The sequence below is a fragment of the Colletotrichum tamarilloi genome, assembly GCF_030869305.1.
Source record: "Colletotrichum tamarilloi strain Tom-12 chromosome Unknown Scaffold_50.1, whole genome shotgun sequence".
NCBI lineage: Eukaryota > Fungi > Ascomycota > Sordariomycetes > Glomerellales > Glomerellaceae > Colletotrichum > Colletotrichum tamarilloi.
Window position 1 is genome coordinate 195,566 of NW_026849433.1, and position 16,002 is coordinate 211,567.

A 16,002-nucleotide genomic window follows, 5' to 3' on the forward strand; every position below is an offset into this window, starting at 1 on the left:
GACAAGTTCTGACCTGCTGAGCATTGCGCTGAATCACTTGGTTTGGCCTCGCTCAGAATACAGTATCGTACTCGGATTTTTACAGATACATAGAGCATTAAGGCATGGTAGGCGTGGTGGGAATACAGAGATGGGCGAGTCTAAAGCAGCGTTGACATCATGAGTAACTCGGCGGGGCTTATCGATAAGAGCTTTGGCACGGGCCAGCATCAACCTACCTAATGCTGTGGTGACGCCTGGATGGTGGTGGATTTACCTACTAAGGCAAGGTCATTGCAGAATGCGGAGCCCCGGATTGTGTCTTGACTGAAGTATCCGTAAGATACCTAATCACAGAATGGCGGTTCTATCAATCTTCAGCCATGGCGACCCGCATGGCTGGATACACTCACCACAAAGGTCGCGGCAAACGGAAGTGGAAGTTTGTGTGACTCAGGCACTCAATTGCTTGCTTGTGAGTTGATTTGCGGCTGTACCCTGTTTGCTGCGCCTCTTGCCGGACCTGATCAACTGCTGCCAACCAGGAGCAAGAAAGAGTCATCAAAGTGTTCGGAATAGCACATCTAGAGCTTTCGAAAATCCAATTAAATGGAATAGAGAAACATAAAGCAGGGTGCGCTGAAGCGTGCTCCATTGCTAGGAATGTCTATTTGAACTGCAAACGACGAGATTGAGTGTATGGTTATAATGGGTAAGTCTGCCCAGCTGTTCCTCAGCCATGATAATGAAGCGTCCTAGTGGCCCTGGCTGCACCATCGTACCAATACGCAAGTTGTCCCAGGCTGTAGTGGAGTAGATTCTGCAACAGGCCCAGGGGTGCTAATGTGGTCTCGGGATGAGGGTATATGGAGAGAGACCGCATTGATGATATTCGTATGAAGAGTTACATCTTTTCCTCTCCGGTGTCGCGACAAGAGACGTCAAAACGCGTTGTGAGCGGTGAGATGTTGTCGTCGGCTCGGGTGTGCTTGGTGTTGACTCAAAACCAAAGCCCCTTCGCGGCGATGGTTGATGCGTGATCCCCCAATGGTTATGAGGACGTTTGAGGCGAGATGAGAACCACGCTATCACCTGCGAACTTGTTAGACTTTTGACTAGTTCCTCAGATGTGCTGGAACTTACCACGAACAAAGAGCATTTCCGACTTTCTGCTGATGGTCTGCGATATGCTGTCAGCATTTGAAGAGACATCAAGCTCATCGAGCCTTCTCACCTTCACTTCCTCATCTTCTTCATCCTCATCCACCACATAGATGGTCTCCTCGACCTCACCCAGAACAAGGTTGCAATGACTGTCGTATGCCTGTGATACGAGTTAGTATGCCTCATGCAACTCCGAGACACGCATCCCAACTCACATGAAGTCTGCCCTTAAGCTCACGGTCACCTCTCAGCTTGACGAAAACCATTTCGTCGAGCAGGAGCTTGACGAGGTCAAGAGGCTCCTGGACATGCGTGGTGTCTTCGCCGGCGTCCGCCATGGTGATTTGAAGAGTGAAGTTCGGGTCGAAGAGAAGGGAGCAGGGGGCTCTGTGATGAGATGGATCGGTGCGGTTCCTTGATATGAAGACACAGCGATTCAACTGGGATGGCCGAGAGGCGATGGGTGGGGCCAGCTACAGGAGGAATTGTGCATTTTGCGCGGGCAAAGCTCAGCTGCACATCATTGGTCAAACCCTCTCGGAGTCGGCAGAGAGATAGTCCGGCTGCTCAGCCCACAATGAGATTGAACCGTGCCACGGCACACCGGAAGGTGGGCCAGGAATGGGTCTTGCCCCAGGTCTGCGTGGAGCTTCCCGTCCCTTGTCCGGGATGGCACGGTTAGAGGGGAAGGGAGCAGGGCACTAAAGCAGGCACTTGCAGCACTTCTGTTGTAACTTTGAGCGGGCAAACAGGCACTGGCGAGCCACAAAGACAAGGAGGATGGCCGATGGATGAGGAGGAGGAGGCGGCGGCAAGCAACGGCGGCGGCGGCAGCGGAAGAAGCAAAGTTGGGGAAGCTGGGCTGTCGGGGAAAACGCCTCGACCTGCGTAAGCTGTGCTTGGGGGAGCTGTGCCTTCCTCCATGGCTTGCCGATGTGGTACGGTACGTCCCCCTTCACAGTGAGGGGACAGCTTTTTGTTTGTCCTTTTCACTCAGCAACCTCCCCTCACGCGAGCAAAACGGTCGTTCAGCCACATCTTTGAAGAAACACAACTTCCGTTTGGCCGTGCCATTGGCTTCGAAGCATAAGACATGATTCGATACAGACCTCGCAACCTTCCATTATGATACCAACTATTGAGGCCAAAGGCCTTCGACAGCTGCTGCGGCATCAAGGTCCCCCTCGCGGCACGCCCTCGAAAATCTTGGCTGCCCGATTACGAAGATGCTACGGGCATCTGCCCCCTTTTCCCATATCAACAGCTCCCGCCAGAATCCTAATTCCACGAAATGGGCTGGACATATCCACGAGATGCATGTCCCAGTCGTATAAGCTCAGCTTCGACACCTCGGCCCCTGCGATCGAGTCGCACTCAGATCAATCTGCCGACGCGCATCTCGCAGATTTGCTACGAGCGGTTCAATCACAGGATACAACCCAAATAGTGAAGAGCGTCAAAGGCCTAGCATGTCACCCACGAGCCATTGAGGCGGCAGACGCGTTGCAAAGGCTGCCGCCGACTACATTTTCGGAAATCGTGCGCTCCCTAGACCCCTCTCGCGTCGGCCCTCGCAGCAATGCAACCCACGGTTCGCGTATCGAGAATGGACTTGGCCAGTACAGCTCTCTTGCCTCGGTCGCTGATCGGTTTGGTGTTCCCAAAATATACAAAAGCACCTTTCAGTCATTGCGTACGCTATTCGGTCTACGATCCTACCATGGCAGCGAGCCTTCTCGACTCGACTACGTCGTTCTCTTAAGATGCGCCGGTGCCGCATCTGATGTCCAGGCTGCCAAGGAAATTTGGGATGTGACGAAGGGGGAGGAAGATAGCCACCACAGGAATGGCCAGGACTATACCGAATACTTCAAGACTCGATTTCTCACAGACCCAGCCTACTCGCACAACGATAAGGCCAGGCTGCGAGTGCGACTCCGTGATTTACATGGCCGTAGGAAGAACATTAAAGACACCCGGATGTTGTGGCCCCTCGAGAGACTGAGACTTAGCCTTGTTGCCAACAGGAGGTTCACCTACGGCCGTGCTAGTTGGGAACCGACTCACGACTTACATCGCCTCCTCAGCTTGCCCGCCCCTGTCGGACGACTAAATGCATTCATCCGCAAAAAGCACAAAGTGGTGGACGAAGAGTACTACTGCGCGTACCTAGTAGCCTGCGCACGCGCTGGCTCAGTCAGGGAGATGACTCGAATTCTCTATAAAGTATGGGGCATCCTCATCACCGACAGAGATCATCGAGCAGCAACGATTGTCAAGGCCAACAGGGCGGACAGTATCAGGCGAACACCGACGCCAACACAGCCTCTAATCAACGCCATCGTGCAGTCTTTCGGTTGCACTGGTCATGTCATTCTAGCCAGAAAACTAATCGAGTATATCTCTGCAGAATGGGGCATCCCTATACCGCCAGATACCTGGTCGTCGCTCCTGGAGTGGACCTACCTAATATCTTCTAAACCGGTCACCCGAGAGTACAAGACTATGAGCGACAAAAACAGGGTCGTTCGGTCCAACGACGTGTTGGCTGTATGGGACGCCATGACGGCCAATCCCCATCTGGGAAAGCCCGGCTTCCGTGACCTTGACATTTACACTAGGTCGCTGGTTGCTTCTGGTAAGCTGGATGAGGCTTGGGACTCCATCAGACATACATGCGCCGAGTACGACTCACTTTGCAAGGATGTCGAGGCAGCTCTGTTTGAGACCCTTTTTCCATCGCCACCGCCAGCTTCAATATCTCGTCACCATCGACTAAAAGCACAGCAACACATGTCATGGTACTCCATCCAACGCTCGTGCCAGCAATGGTTGCGGCAGGCCAGCGTACGCTTACGCCGCGAGCCCGCGCTGGGATCCCAAATCATCCCTGACTTTGTCAACGATTTTCGCCGTTTTCTCCCTGATCCGATTACGTACTCGACGTATGGAGGCACTGTCAGAATCCTGAACCAAGACATCGCCGCGCCCAAAACCAAATGGGTGAAGCAGATTGTTCGCTCCGAGCCAACTCGGAGACTGGCTCCCGATCCAAGCCGGCCAAAGGTTTCTAAACCAGACGGGGCTGCGGAGGATGCGGAAGCTGTACCCATTGTCACCGAGGCGGGCGACCCAGTGTATGAGAGCATGACGATTACCCTCAGACGATCAACACGAAGAATGGTCCGCCAACGAAGGGAGGTCAGATTTGGAGAGCAAGAGAATCGTCTACGATTTGAGCTTGGCAAGTCGGCAAGTCAGGGGGTTGTGAATGAAGGTGAGGCGATTAGCACGGTTGAAGCTCTGAATTCGCAACGGTTACCACAGACCGGTCCCCTATTCCGAAAGGAGGTCTTAAAGGCCTTGGTGTGGTAGATGGCAGAAGGCGATCCATTTGGCAAGAGGAATCTGGAAGACATGTCGAGAGGACCCTGTCTGGTAGATGGACTCCGATAGATGATTCAATGAATTGAACTCCAATGTCATGGGAAAAGATTTGTGTTCTGATGCGTTGCTACTGCAATACTTCTATCAATTGGGTACCGATGAATAATTGGAGATGTAATCTGTTCCCATCATCTGGTGTACCTCGTCTTCATTCTGTAACTGCAACGCTGATGATTTTTGTACCTCCGGCGATATATGTTGGTATCTACCCAAAGCACGTGGAGTCCATGCAAAAACGCCTGCTCATGATCAAGGGGGTGGTGGATGGGGGAATATGAGATGCTAGGTAGGATATGCCTTGTTTTCTTTTTCAATCCATGCTTTACCATCAACTTCTCTTTGCTCCTCCCCCTCTTTTTTCTTCTCACTCTCGTGACTAAGATATCCCATACTTTTGCGCAGCTTACTTACGCCTTGGTCTCCTCTTCGGCCTCGACCTTTTCCAGCCGCAAGTCGTTGAGGACCATGTACCTGCTCAATGAGATCCATCCATAGCGGAACCAGACCATCTGGCTCTTGTGCGCCGTGGTCATTGCGCTCCACGCCGTGGCCCAACCGCCCTTTGCGCCCAGCTCGCTGAGGAACACGAGCGCCGTCGGGTGGTAGTTGTCGTCTTCCTCGTCCTCGTCATCGCTTTCGTCGTCCTCCTTCTTTGGCTTCTTGGGCGGTTTCGGGGGGTTGCTGCCGGCCGTGGTTGCCCAGGAGAAGAGCGTGGGGATGGCGTCGAGGAAGTTGGTGTACTTGCGCGCAAAGGGGACCGAGGTCAGGGTATAGAGATCGACGGGGGAGGGCCAACGCGGGTTGGTAGAAAGGGCGGCGATAAAGGCGCGGGCACCGTGGTATAGTGAGATGTGGTTCGGGTGGGAAGAGACGCCGGTCGAGTCAAAGGTGATGAGGACGTCAATGTTGGCGTCGGGTTCCTCGCCAGCGGCTCGCTGGCGGGCGAGCTGCGGCGCAAAGGCGCGGCCGAGGAGGGTAGAGATCTTGGTCTTGTCCCAAACGTTTGTCATGGAGTCTTGAAAGTCGCTGGAGGTGCCGGGAGGCGGTCAGATTAGCTCGTCCAGGGTCTGGAGTGGAGTTGAGGGGCAGTGGGTTAGGAGGGGGAATTGCTCACGGGCTGTCAATGACGAAGACGTCGTGTTCCTGCTGCAGACCGAGCTTCATGCCGCTCTTGATCAGCTCCTTCTTGCGAGTCTCGCCCAAGCCGTCGGCGTTGCCTATACAGTTGCCCCTCTTGTCAGCCACGGCGTCCTTTTGCCCCTGCAACAATGCCCCCAAGAAGTTTGCTGACCTGAACTCAAACACAGAATCTTGACATGATTGCCTGTATCCGGTTTGGTGAGGGCCAAAACTGTTGGCGCAAAGAACATGGCTTCATCATCCGGGTGTGCAATCAAGAGACAGATGCGTTTGTTCTCCAGGGTTGGGAGTCTCGGCGTGATCAACGGGACCAGGTATATATACAATGCAGGCGCAACAGCCACCAGCAAGGCGCCGAAGAGCATTATCCAACCCATTGTCAACTACAATTGTCGCAAATTCCAACACCGGGCCGCTCTGGTATACGATATCGTTTCGTTGGTGAGGAGGTTTCGAGTTCCCCAAGGTGGGGTTATTTTCGGGAGGAGTATTTCGAGGATGCGGTGTGGCGTGTGTCGGCGAGTCGCAGCCTCGCGCAGAAAGATGACGGGTCCGAAGAGGTCGCAAAAGGTGTATGCTGAGACGGAAGAGTTCTCAGAGAAACCCAAGAGAGTCGCAAAGCAGCACTAGATACTCGATGGAGGTCACGAGGCAAGCAGCATCGCGCGGGAAAGAAGAGCAGAAGCGTGAGATGCCACCTTGCGATTTTGGGGGACCCTGGTCTAATCTCGGAGGAGCTTCTTAGCGACAACGGGTGGTGGTGGTGGTGGCTGTCAATGGTGGTGTGGGTGGTCGCAAATAGCGGGAGACGATCGGCTGGGAAATTGGATGAGCTGGGGCCCGGGCGATTCGGTGCCTCGCTCACTCACGCTGCCTCCCGTCACCACCTCAGTTCGGTCATTCTGTCGCAACTGGCGCGCCATCTGCGCCGTCGGTGTGTGGTCGCACCCGTTCCCTTCCCGAAAATGCAGGCGGTGACAGATCCTCGCGGAACGGGGCCCTGACAACACTAAATCCGCCCTGAGGGGCGAGCGACGCCTGGCAATTGGCCCTCCGGAGCAATGTGTCAGGCGACAGGGCATGGCCGCATGGGTTCGTTTGGTCACTGGACCGATGTCCTGCAGCAGGGGCCAGGGGAGCTTTCTACCTTTTATTTTCCAGGTGCAGGACTTCCCTGACAGCTGGTGAGCTCCAGCTACTATACCTTATGGGCTGACGGCGGGACAAGGAACTGTCAAACTGTAAACTGTGTCTTTGTCAGCCAACCTAAGCAGCTCAGCACGCGACCAGACGAAGACATCCGACGACAACATACCTTGCAGCTGCCACTTGGCTGCATCTCACAGACGGAGAGACCTCTGTATTGGCATCGCCGAAGCTTGAGGTGTCCCTGAGCGGATTGTCAAAGGACGGCGAGGGAAAAGTCTCAACCACGGCTCATCGAGTGTTCACTCGCAACCTTAAACATGGCCAAAAAGGGGACCAAGGAAAAGAGGGTGAAGGATCCTAAAGGCATCCCCCTTGCCCAGCCTGATCGGTCAGCTCCCAGCGAAGCCACTTTGCTGCAGATGGCCCAAGATCGTGGTCTTTTCAAGCAGGCCGACAAGGACCCGCGGAATAAGAATTTACCCAAGGGTGCTGTCCGAATTGACAGGCCGGGTAGCGAGGATAGTGACGATGATGAGGACGACGAAGAGGCCTTGTTGTCTCCCTTGATGGAGCGCATCATGGACACACTGCTCTGGACTGTAAGTCTTGCCATGGTACACGGCACCCTCGACGTGCTCGTCCAGAATCAGTATGCCAAGGAGATCGAATGGCCCAATGTCTTCAGCCGTACCCTCATTGCGTTGATGGGTGAGTTTCAAGTCGGTCCCCTTCATTCTGCTCCTCTGCTGATGACGACGGTGGGCGGTAGTGCTCTTCTTTCTTTTCTATAATCTCCATGCTTTCCCATCCAGCCCAAACCTTATCCCGGGACTGCCGGCTCGTTACCAGCATGCCATTCGACAGGCCATCTTCTTCGTGGCCGGTGTGTGGGCTGGATGCCATCTGATTTACATCACCAACAAGTTCAGTTATCTGTATATCATGAAACAGGCGCCGACTCTGGGATGTGTATGGATTTGGTCGGTCTTGGAGCTTGACCTTCCCGTGGCGGTGGCCAGCCTGGCGGTGGCAGGTGCTTATTTGCTGCAAGGAGGGTATTCCATTAAATAGGCGGTTCACGACTCGTTATTTGGACCTCGACCGCTGGGTAGACTGCGAATTGGCCCGCCGGTGGTGCCCTCGATTCGTCAACTCGCTTGGAAGCTGTTGCGAGGGACTGGATAATCGGCGCGACCTAACGGGATCGGCCAACGGTGAATCTGGACCGTGGCTGAGTCGACTCCGATGCATCAGACGATAGACGAGGCCCTCCAGCTGATGGATCTGGGCTCTCTGCTCAGATATTTGATTCTCCATACGAATAAAGCTCTCTTCAGCCTTGGCTTCCGTCCACGTCGTCCTCGATTCCAAATCTCGAATCCGACTGCGACAAATGATCAGTAATAGCGACCAACAACTCGTCAGCAAAAGTATCTTACGAAGAAATCATGCTCATTTGCGTGAACTGCACTCTTGCCGTCAATGCTTCCCTCTGGCGGACCAGCTCCAACGTTTTGGTCCGGACCGGCAGCCAAGCCATGGCAACATTGGTCGTGAAGCTCCAACTCTTGGGCACGAGAGTCCATTTACCCTGATTCTCGGCGTCTTGGCCCGCAGCCTTAGTCTCGGCCTCGGCCAGCAGTTCCAGGATCCGTTTCTCCAGCTTAATCAAATCGTCCATCACAAAGGCGTACATCTGATATTCAGGTTGGCGAGAATGGGGACCTCCCGATCTTTCACCGGCTGTGCGAACAAGATCTGATAGCCACGTGGATTCCGTTTTGAACCATGACAGCGAGGCCTTGACCCGAAAATACTCGTCGTCGCTGTTGCGCAGATATGTGATTCTGACGTACACTGCTGCGACAATAGCGACAACAAATGTGAGGATTCCGGCGACATTGGCCGCGATGGACAGAGGGCTGTCCTGCTGCGACGTCTGGTCCATCGGGATGGTCCAGAGAATGACGTTTGCGGCTCTGTTTCGGTGACGCCAAGTTTGCGAGAGAGAATTGTAACGAGGCTCGCACGCAGTCAATGTTTGACTTGCTCCCACGGGCCCGACAGCAAAGGTCCGAAGGGAGCTTGGGAAGGAGCTTCCATTTGAAGAGAAGTTTCTAGGTTCCAGGTGAAAGGTACCTACCCCTGTGCCCTGGGGCACCCGTCGCTAAGATTTTAGCGCCGTTCTTGGCTTCCCGTAGTGGGGCCGTAATTCACCTCGCTCCGGCCCCGCGTAATCTCGAATTGTCGACGACAGACTCCCGATGTTGCAGTTGATGTCCTCCGAGTTTCCGAAATGACGAGAATTCTCTATATCACTGCAGTTATGTGTGCGGTCTTTATATGCTCTCTTCCGGTTGTTGTCTCTAGATTTGACGATGCCAGTCACCTCATACACTGACGAATGTCTGGGCCAGATCTTAAGACTGGAATTCTTCATCTTTTGGTGTTGGTAAGGTAAGACCAAACAACGGCGGAACACAATTCCAAACATGAGGATCAGGTGAATCGTCTAGTAAAACGGTTCGTCTATTTGACTTGTTTCCAGAGCGCAGAACCTGTGGTGCTCTCGGGGTGTTGAACTTTGCTCACCGGAACAATCCTGTCGATTATCGGAGAAAGCCCTCGCGGAAAGAGCCCTCTTCATATTAATGAGTCGCTGCTTCCTCAGGATCAGTTGTGAAATACCAGAAATATTCTGACCGCCCTCGGTTGACCTATTATGGACGAAGGGACACACTGAATTCCCTACCCTCCTACCCTCCTACCCGGATTTCTTCCACCCTTCTTCTACTTTTTCTCTTCCCCATCCAACCAACCTTTCCAGTCTCCAATCCCAGCTATATCAACCAGACAAGCCCACCAACGAAGGTATTCCCAACTCTTCCCTAGTTACCGATCAAAGCTTCATTCTAACTAGGAATTCCAGCATCATCATCCACAATGTCTTCGCCCTACACCATCCCGTACAAGGCCACCGCCTCGACCTTTGTGCCGGGCGCCGCCGCCCACCCCCCAGCGCCCCAAGATCATGCCGCAGCGAATATGCGGACGGTCCGGCAGCCGGCGGTCGCCGGACAGCCTCTTGCTGCTGACACTAGTCACAGCAATGCCCCGGTGGCCGTGGGTGGCGCCCCTCGGGATGCCATCCCGGCGAAGTTCTCGTCGGCGGTTGAGGCCGCTGCTGGCGGTGGCATTGCCATCGCCGCCCCGGGTGGCCTCCGGGGTGTTGGTGGCCCAGCTTCGGCTGGTGCTGCTGACAGCAGCGGCCAGAGTGGCCATTGTGGTGAAGCTGTGCCCACCACCAGCACTGTGAGTCTCCTCCCTTTTATATCCTTCTTCCTGTCCCCCAATCAGTAACTGGACGTGAGAGAACAACCACAATGGCTCTTTCTTCATGTCCTCATTTCATCTCATGTTGAGTTACTGATCCTGCTTTACTGATCTGGCGCTGCCTGGGAGATCTCCAATATCTATATAAAGCCCCCTTCTCTCCCCTTTGATTCTGACTTCTTTCTTCCTCCAGACCACCACCACCACTCCCCTTGGCACTGACGGCTGTGAAGAAATGGAGCAGCAGCTCCAGACTACTCAGGCTGAGATTGCTCGGCTGAAGGCTGAGAATGCTCAGCTCAAGGCAGACAGTGCAAGAACCAAGGCCGAGAATGGGAAGTTGAGGGAGGCTATTGGCACCGCTGGTCTTGCCTTTGACGAGAACGAGGGGCTCCGGGCCGTGATTCTGCGACTTGAGAAGGTGGCATCGCACAAAGTCATCCAGAACGAGAACTTGTTCCGGCAGATGGCAGACATCCAAGGCCAGGCTCTGGCTCTGAATCAAGATCGAGACAGGCTTCGGACTAAGAACCGCCTTCTTCGAGCTGAGCTTCGCCAGGCCATCAGAACACTTCTTGGTCTCCATAGCGAGAACATGGAGCTGAAGGACAAGGAAAAGGACGCCACTATGGGTGCCCAGATCCTCACCGACATGCTTGCTGCCGTATACAACAAGATCGTTGACGACGCCCCGGACATCATGCCTACTCTTTCGGAGCGTGTGCAGAAGACCATTGAGCATGTCTACGAGAATTGGAAGGAGGAGCAGTTTCTGCAGGTATTCCACCTCGAGCAAGCGATGCAGACGACCTCTCCCTATGATCTGGTCCCTCGGCACACCCCGGTTCCTTCTCGTGGCGGTATCGAGTTCATCCCTCTTGAAGGCAACGAGGAAGATGAAGGTACCCCGAACGCCGTATCTGGTACCTCGACAGTCGTGCCCCCTGCACCGCAGCCGCAACAGCCGGTGCAGCATCAGCCCCCTCCCCATATTCCCAATCACAACATTGCCAATCCGCACGCCACTGGCTTTATACCTGGTCAGACCAACATCTTCAGGCTGATCATCGACTCCCCTGGTCAACAGTTGTATGAGAACAACATGCCCCATGTCGACAGTCCTCACACGCCTACCACCGGTGGCCCTGCCCCTCCTAATGGCGGTACTGTCAGCCTCTCCGACAACCTTTACGATCCTGATACTCCCACCCTTCATGGCGCTTCTAACGCCGTTGACGGTCGCGAGGATCCCCGCGATGGCATTACCATGACCAACGACGAACCCGAAGGTCACGAGGATCTCCAGACTCCCCAGACTCCACAAACTCCCACTCCTCTTCGGCACCATGGAGCGAATGTTCTTGGAACACCGGATGCTTGAGTGCGTCCACTGAGCTGAGTTTTCTCGATATCTTCCGATCAGGTAAGTCCTTGATGCCAATGTCTTTGATGCTTGACTTCTTTTACTGACTGATTGTTCAGGCAAGAGCAGCCACGATTCCCATGAGCGCATTGATCATGTCCACTCGCACTAATGCATGCTTGGCAGCAAGGCGTTACGACGAGTCAAAAGAGCTTTCATAGCGCATTGAGCTTTGCGACAGTTCTTCTGGGTGTCTTGGAGGTTGCGATTGCTTTAAAAAGCTTCTATCTAGGCTTCAAATTACCCTCTAGATTTCCTTGGAGTCTTGGTCCCGGCTCATTTTGGCCTTTCCGCAATCACCGCTCTTTGGTCACGACTTGGCAACAACAACAATCAAGTTGGCATACGAACTCTCCTTTTCTGTGGTACGACATTCGACTTATGCCATTAAGTATTCATAATTCTTTCTTCATCGGTTACGGCACTTCTTCTTCTCTCTTTTCTTTCGCAAGACCTGCACTTTAATACACATGGCTAGCATGTGGCAGTCGTGCATCGGCCTCTTGCATGGGAAGCTAGATTTTCTTTTCACCCCCGCCTTTAATAGACAGCATAGTTTGTCTACCGTTGGCATCGCGGGATTGGTTTCGGAACGGTTTGGTATTCAGGGCTCAGAATGGGATCATAAGGGAAAGGGATATGGCGATTGCGGCTACCAGATGGACATGCGAGGCTCACAATAGCAAGCAGGGTTAGCATACAGCAATCAGACGCTCATATCTCGTCAATGAAGTCGCTGGCATCGAGTGAATGTGTGACATGTGGTGGTCGTTGCCATTAGGCTAAGTTCTGGGCAGTGAATCTCTTGACGATAGTGTTGCTATAAAAGCTGGCCTCTCCTTCTTGAAGACTGGAGTAACCCGCTCAAACCAACCTCTAAGAGCACCACAAACCCATTGCTAGAATGACCTTACTTGATTACATCTCACATGGACGAACCACCACTACCCCCGCAGCCCACAGAGCGAGAGGGCAACCCCTCATGGGGCAGACTACGAACAGTCAGGCGAGCCCGCAACTCAACCCACGACATCCCCTGCGGCGAAGAATGCCTAGTATACCCAAAAGGTAAGACCAATCACACGCCGACCGGAATCATGGGCAAGATCGCCCGATATCTAGAACTAGACCTCGAGAGCCGACCCTCAAAGGACGACGTCTGGATGGAGAGGAAGGGGAGAAAGAGGCGTCGTGGCGGGAGACATCGGCGCTGCCCGCGGCCGAACCAGTTTCATCCAGGTGAGGAAGGAGGTTTGGAGGATGCGGAGGAGACTATGGATGGGGAGTTGATTGAGCCTGTTGCGCGGGAGGTAGGTGGCGCCGGCGGTTGTGGTGATGGTGGTGGTGAGGTTGGGAGAGTGTATCCTCCTGCTGCTGTGCGCGGCCAGGAGAGACCTGCTGATCGGGTGGCTGCCGTTTGGGGAGGTTGCGAGAATCCGGCTGCTGGGCCTGCTATCGAAGAGGCTACTCCGGTGCTTCTGTGTCCTGGACAGGCGAGGGAGGGGGAGGTGAGGCTACCTGGCGCTGTCGAGGTTCCTCGAGGTGAAGGCGCTGATCCATCTCAGAGATGGGAAGGAGGTTCCGGTCGAATTGCGACTAGTGGTCAGTGGCGGTGGTGACATATCTTTCAATTAGATAGAGTTGATATAGTTACATTATGGTTTGAGCATAATGAAGAACTGGCCTTCTTTGGGACCTTTCACGAACCCGTGGTTCTTGGAATACCTCAGGTTGGCGAAGTCGAGTGATAGACACCACTGTGACATCAGTGCATGGCCTAGAGTGAGCGATAGAAGAATCAACGGCAAGGCTTGAGTTTTCTGGAGCTATGACTGGAAACATAGGGGAGTATTCAGGCAGGCTTTTAGTCAAGGAAGATGTGATGAGCAGATTGACACATGATCTAAGAAGCAAGATGATCAACACAAGTAAATTTCAAGCAAGGCGCAGCTAATAACATTACCACTTCGGTGCACTTGCCTTCCTCTATGTATGATGTGCCTCCTATGAACTTCTGGTGTAGTTGTCTGTCTGCCTCAAGGAGTTTTCGTTGGTCGCTCGCATATCTGATGCTGTACTCTAGGCAAGGAAGTCTTGCGTATCAACAAACTTCAATTAGCCCTTCAAGTACCTAGCGTCTGGTACTGTTCAAATGAGAACATCATGATGCCAAGCGTTTCTTTTAGAAGGAGACCACACTAAAACGTCAACCATTCAAGACCGTTGAGGTAGAATTCCAGCATCGCGACACGTAAAAGACTTGAAGAGGAATTGACTCAATGCAGTTTCGACTCTGACGCCTGCCCAACACCTACCCTTAACTCGACATTCTCAAATGTTCTGAACAATTGGAATTTGAAACTCGGAAGTTTCGTTCCACGTCCCAGGCACCAGCGGCGAGTCCGCCCTCAAGTCAGCCCGCAAGGCGGCCATCGTCAGCCGCAAAACTGGGACCGCTCCGTGAAAGAACACCAAAAATCCCCCACAAAACAAGCTCCGTTCCGCACCCTCACAACGTTGCACAACCTCACTCGACTTCACTCAACGTCACCTCATCTGGCCCGGAAAAGAATAGAAGCAACATCACGTCACCAGAATTTCGCCTCAATCCTCAGCAAAGACAGCCTCGCAAACAAAAGTTACCAAAGAACACCATCATCGCCATGGCATCCAACCCCGAAACCGCTCAACCTCCACCACGAACCCAACCTCAACCGCGTCCACCACCACCCGCGTTCAACCTCACCTACCCCCCCTCCCTAGAATCTTACAACATCCCCGCGGCAACTTGGCTCACCGCAAACTCCAAATCATGGGACGGCCTCGCAACAGGCGCCCTCATCTTCTCCCCCTCGACCAACAAAATCCTCCTCCTCCAGCGCGCCGCCCACGACAGCATGCCCCTACGCTGGGAGACGCCCGGCGGTGCAGCGGACCTAGAGGACGTGAGCCTGTTTGCAGCGTGCGCGCGCGAGCTGTGGGAGGAGGCTGGGCTCGAGGCCGTGGAGATTGTGAGAATCGTAAGCGAGGGGGAGGGGAAGGACCCAGGGAGCGTGTTTACGAATCGGACTGGGACGAGGGTTTTTTGTCGGTTTGCGTTTGAGGTTACGGTGAGGGATGATGGTGATGGGGGGAGAGGGGTGGAGGAGATGGTGAGAATCGATCCGGAGGAGCATTGTGATTTTGTGTGGGCTTCTGAGGAGGAGGTGAGGAGGGAGAGGGTTGGGGAGAGGGAGATTCCGATTACGAATGGGCAGATGGCGAGGTTGATTCTTGATGGGTTCCGGAGGAGGAGAGAGGAGGTCTAGAGGGTTCATGGCTGGTGAGGAGTTGTCGAGCACAGAATGGTCGGTTGTCCTTTATGTCAACGAGGACGAGGAACTATAGAGATAGATGAGGCTCTTGGAGCAAGATCAGAAAGAATCGACACCATTACGAAGTTAGTATTGCTCCGGCATAGAGGACAGGATATCATTGCGTGAGACGAAGGAGACAACCATAATGATGATTTCATCAATGAAAGATACTCGAGTGTGCATACCGTTTGGATACTCAAATGCATTCCCATAAGCCAATATGGCGTTCTTGCCTTCGTGATGGATTACTCGCTCTCATGTATCTCTGCCAATCATCGCCTTGATACATCCGTAATCCCTAGGCATCTAATAATCAAGACATAACACCAAAGCCGAACCCACCCATACATCCTTCATGCTCACAACACCATGACTCTTAGTTCAGAGTCCCGCTCAGTAGCCCGCCCCTGCCGGAGTCCAAGGCCCTTCACGATAGATATGGTGCCGACGGCCACTGTCGCCATGAGAAACAACAACCTTGTGCTTCATAGCCCCGATGAGTGTCAGCCGCTGGTCAATATGGAATACTTTATAGAGGGCAATCAGAAAGAGAAAAGAGAAGTTCTCCAAAGAAGCGCAGCGTACTGAAAGTTTCCTTCATCGGCGTTCAACCATTCCATAAGGCTGAGTAGAGATAGCTTCACCATGGCTGCCAGACCGCGCATCTGGCGCACTTCAGCCTGGCAAGGGGACAAATAGCTTCTGGGTGTAAGATAGCTTTACTTGGATGGACTGTGAAGAGCCCAGAGGTATGAAGTGGCAGCTGGTATACTCGATATCTTGATAAACAGTGTCGGCTGACATACGAGGATATGATAGTGAAAGGTGGGGGTTCAGAAGTCATCACGGCCTTCTTCATGTCAAACATGGATACATGAGCGTCAGCTGACGCCCCAACGACACCCTTATGTTTACGAAAGGTCGCAACGTGGCGGCTGAATCCTTTCTGGGTCTTGCGAGCAATCGGAGCTTTTGCCATAATTGCCAGGCCAATCAGCGCAAACCGCTCCC

At 53.6% G+C, this 16,002-nt stretch overlaps 8 protein-coding genes across 8 annotated transcripts; 5 read left to right on the forward strand and 3 right to left on the reverse strand.

Moving 5' to 3' along the window:
• Positions 1-1,030: 1,030 nt before the first annotated feature.
• On the reverse strand, positions 1,031-1,481 carry CTAM01_10639 (LSM domain-containing protein; the record flags this gene model as incomplete). Its single annotated transcript, XM_060526654.1, has 3 exons — positions 1,031-1,071; positions 1,123-1,303; positions 1,359-1,481. The coding sequence occupies 3 exons, from the start codon at positions 1,479-1,481 to the stop codon at positions 1,031-1,033; spliced, it is 345 nt and encodes a 114-aa protein (XP_060378749.1).
• A 787-nt stretch (positions 1,482-2,268) lies between these two features.
• Positions 2,269-4,518, forward strand: CTAM01_10640 (uncharacterized protein; the record flags this gene model as incomplete). Its single annotated transcript, XM_060526655.1, has 1 exon — positions 2,269-4,518. One exon carries the CDS (start codon positions 2,269-2,271, stop codon positions 4,516-4,518), a length of 2,250 nt encoding a protein of 749 aa, XP_060378750.1.
• A 479-nt stretch (positions 4,519-4,997) lies between these two features.
• On the reverse strand, positions 4,998-6,107 carry CTAM01_10641 (GlcNAc-PI de-N-acetylase; the record flags this gene model as incomplete). Its single annotated transcript, XM_060526656.1, has 3 exons — positions 4,998-5,616; positions 5,705-5,807; positions 5,882-6,107. 3 exons carry the CDS (start codon positions 6,105-6,107, stop codon positions 4,998-5,000), a joined length of 948 nt encoding a protein of 315 aa, XP_060378751.1.
• Positions 6,108-7,196: 1,089 nt separating this feature from the next.
• Positions 7,197-7,670, forward strand: CTAM01_10642 (uncharacterized protein; the record flags this gene model as incomplete). The annotated part of the gene is made up of 1 exon (XM_060526657.1): positions 7,197-7,670. One exon carries the CDS (start codon positions 7,197-7,199, stop codon positions 7,668-7,670), a length of 474 nt encoding a protein of 157 aa, XP_060378752.1.
• Positions 7,671-7,965: 295 nt separating this feature from the next.
• On the reverse strand, positions 7,966-8,827 carry CTAM01_10643 (uncharacterized protein; the record flags this gene model as incomplete). The annotated part of the gene is made up of 2 exons (XM_060526658.1): positions 7,966-8,263; positions 8,319-8,827. 2 exons carry the CDS (start codon positions 8,825-8,827, stop codon positions 7,966-7,968), a joined length of 807 nt encoding a protein of 268 aa, XP_060378753.1.
• Positions 8,828-9,822: 995 nt separating this feature from the next.
• Positions 9,823-11,593, forward strand: CTAM01_10644 (uncharacterized protein; the record flags this gene model as incomplete). The annotated part of the gene is made up of 2 exons (XM_060526659.1): positions 9,823-10,191; positions 10,406-11,593. 2 exons carry the CDS (start codon positions 9,823-9,825, stop codon positions 11,591-11,593), a joined length of 1,557 nt encoding a protein of 518 aa, XP_060378754.1.
• A 971-nt stretch (positions 11,594-12,564) lies between these two features.
• Positions 12,565-14,099, forward strand: CTAM01_10645 (uncharacterized protein; the record flags this gene model as incomplete). Its single annotated transcript, XM_060526660.1, has 2 exons — positions 12,565-13,237; positions 14,023-14,099. The coding sequence occupies 2 exons, from the start codon at positions 12,565-12,567 to the stop codon at positions 14,097-14,099; spliced, it is 750 nt and encodes a 249-aa protein (XP_060378755.1).
• A 199-nt stretch (positions 14,100-14,298) lies between these two features.
• CTAM01_10646 (NUDIX domain-containing protein) lies at positions 14,299-14,943 on the forward strand (the record flags this gene model as incomplete). The annotated part of the gene is made up of 1 exon (XM_060526661.1): positions 14,299-14,943. One exon carries the CDS (start codon positions 14,299-14,301, stop codon positions 14,941-14,943), a length of 645 nt encoding a protein of 214 aa, XP_060378756.1.
• Between the last annotated feature and the right edge of the window lie 1,059 nt (positions 14,944-16,002).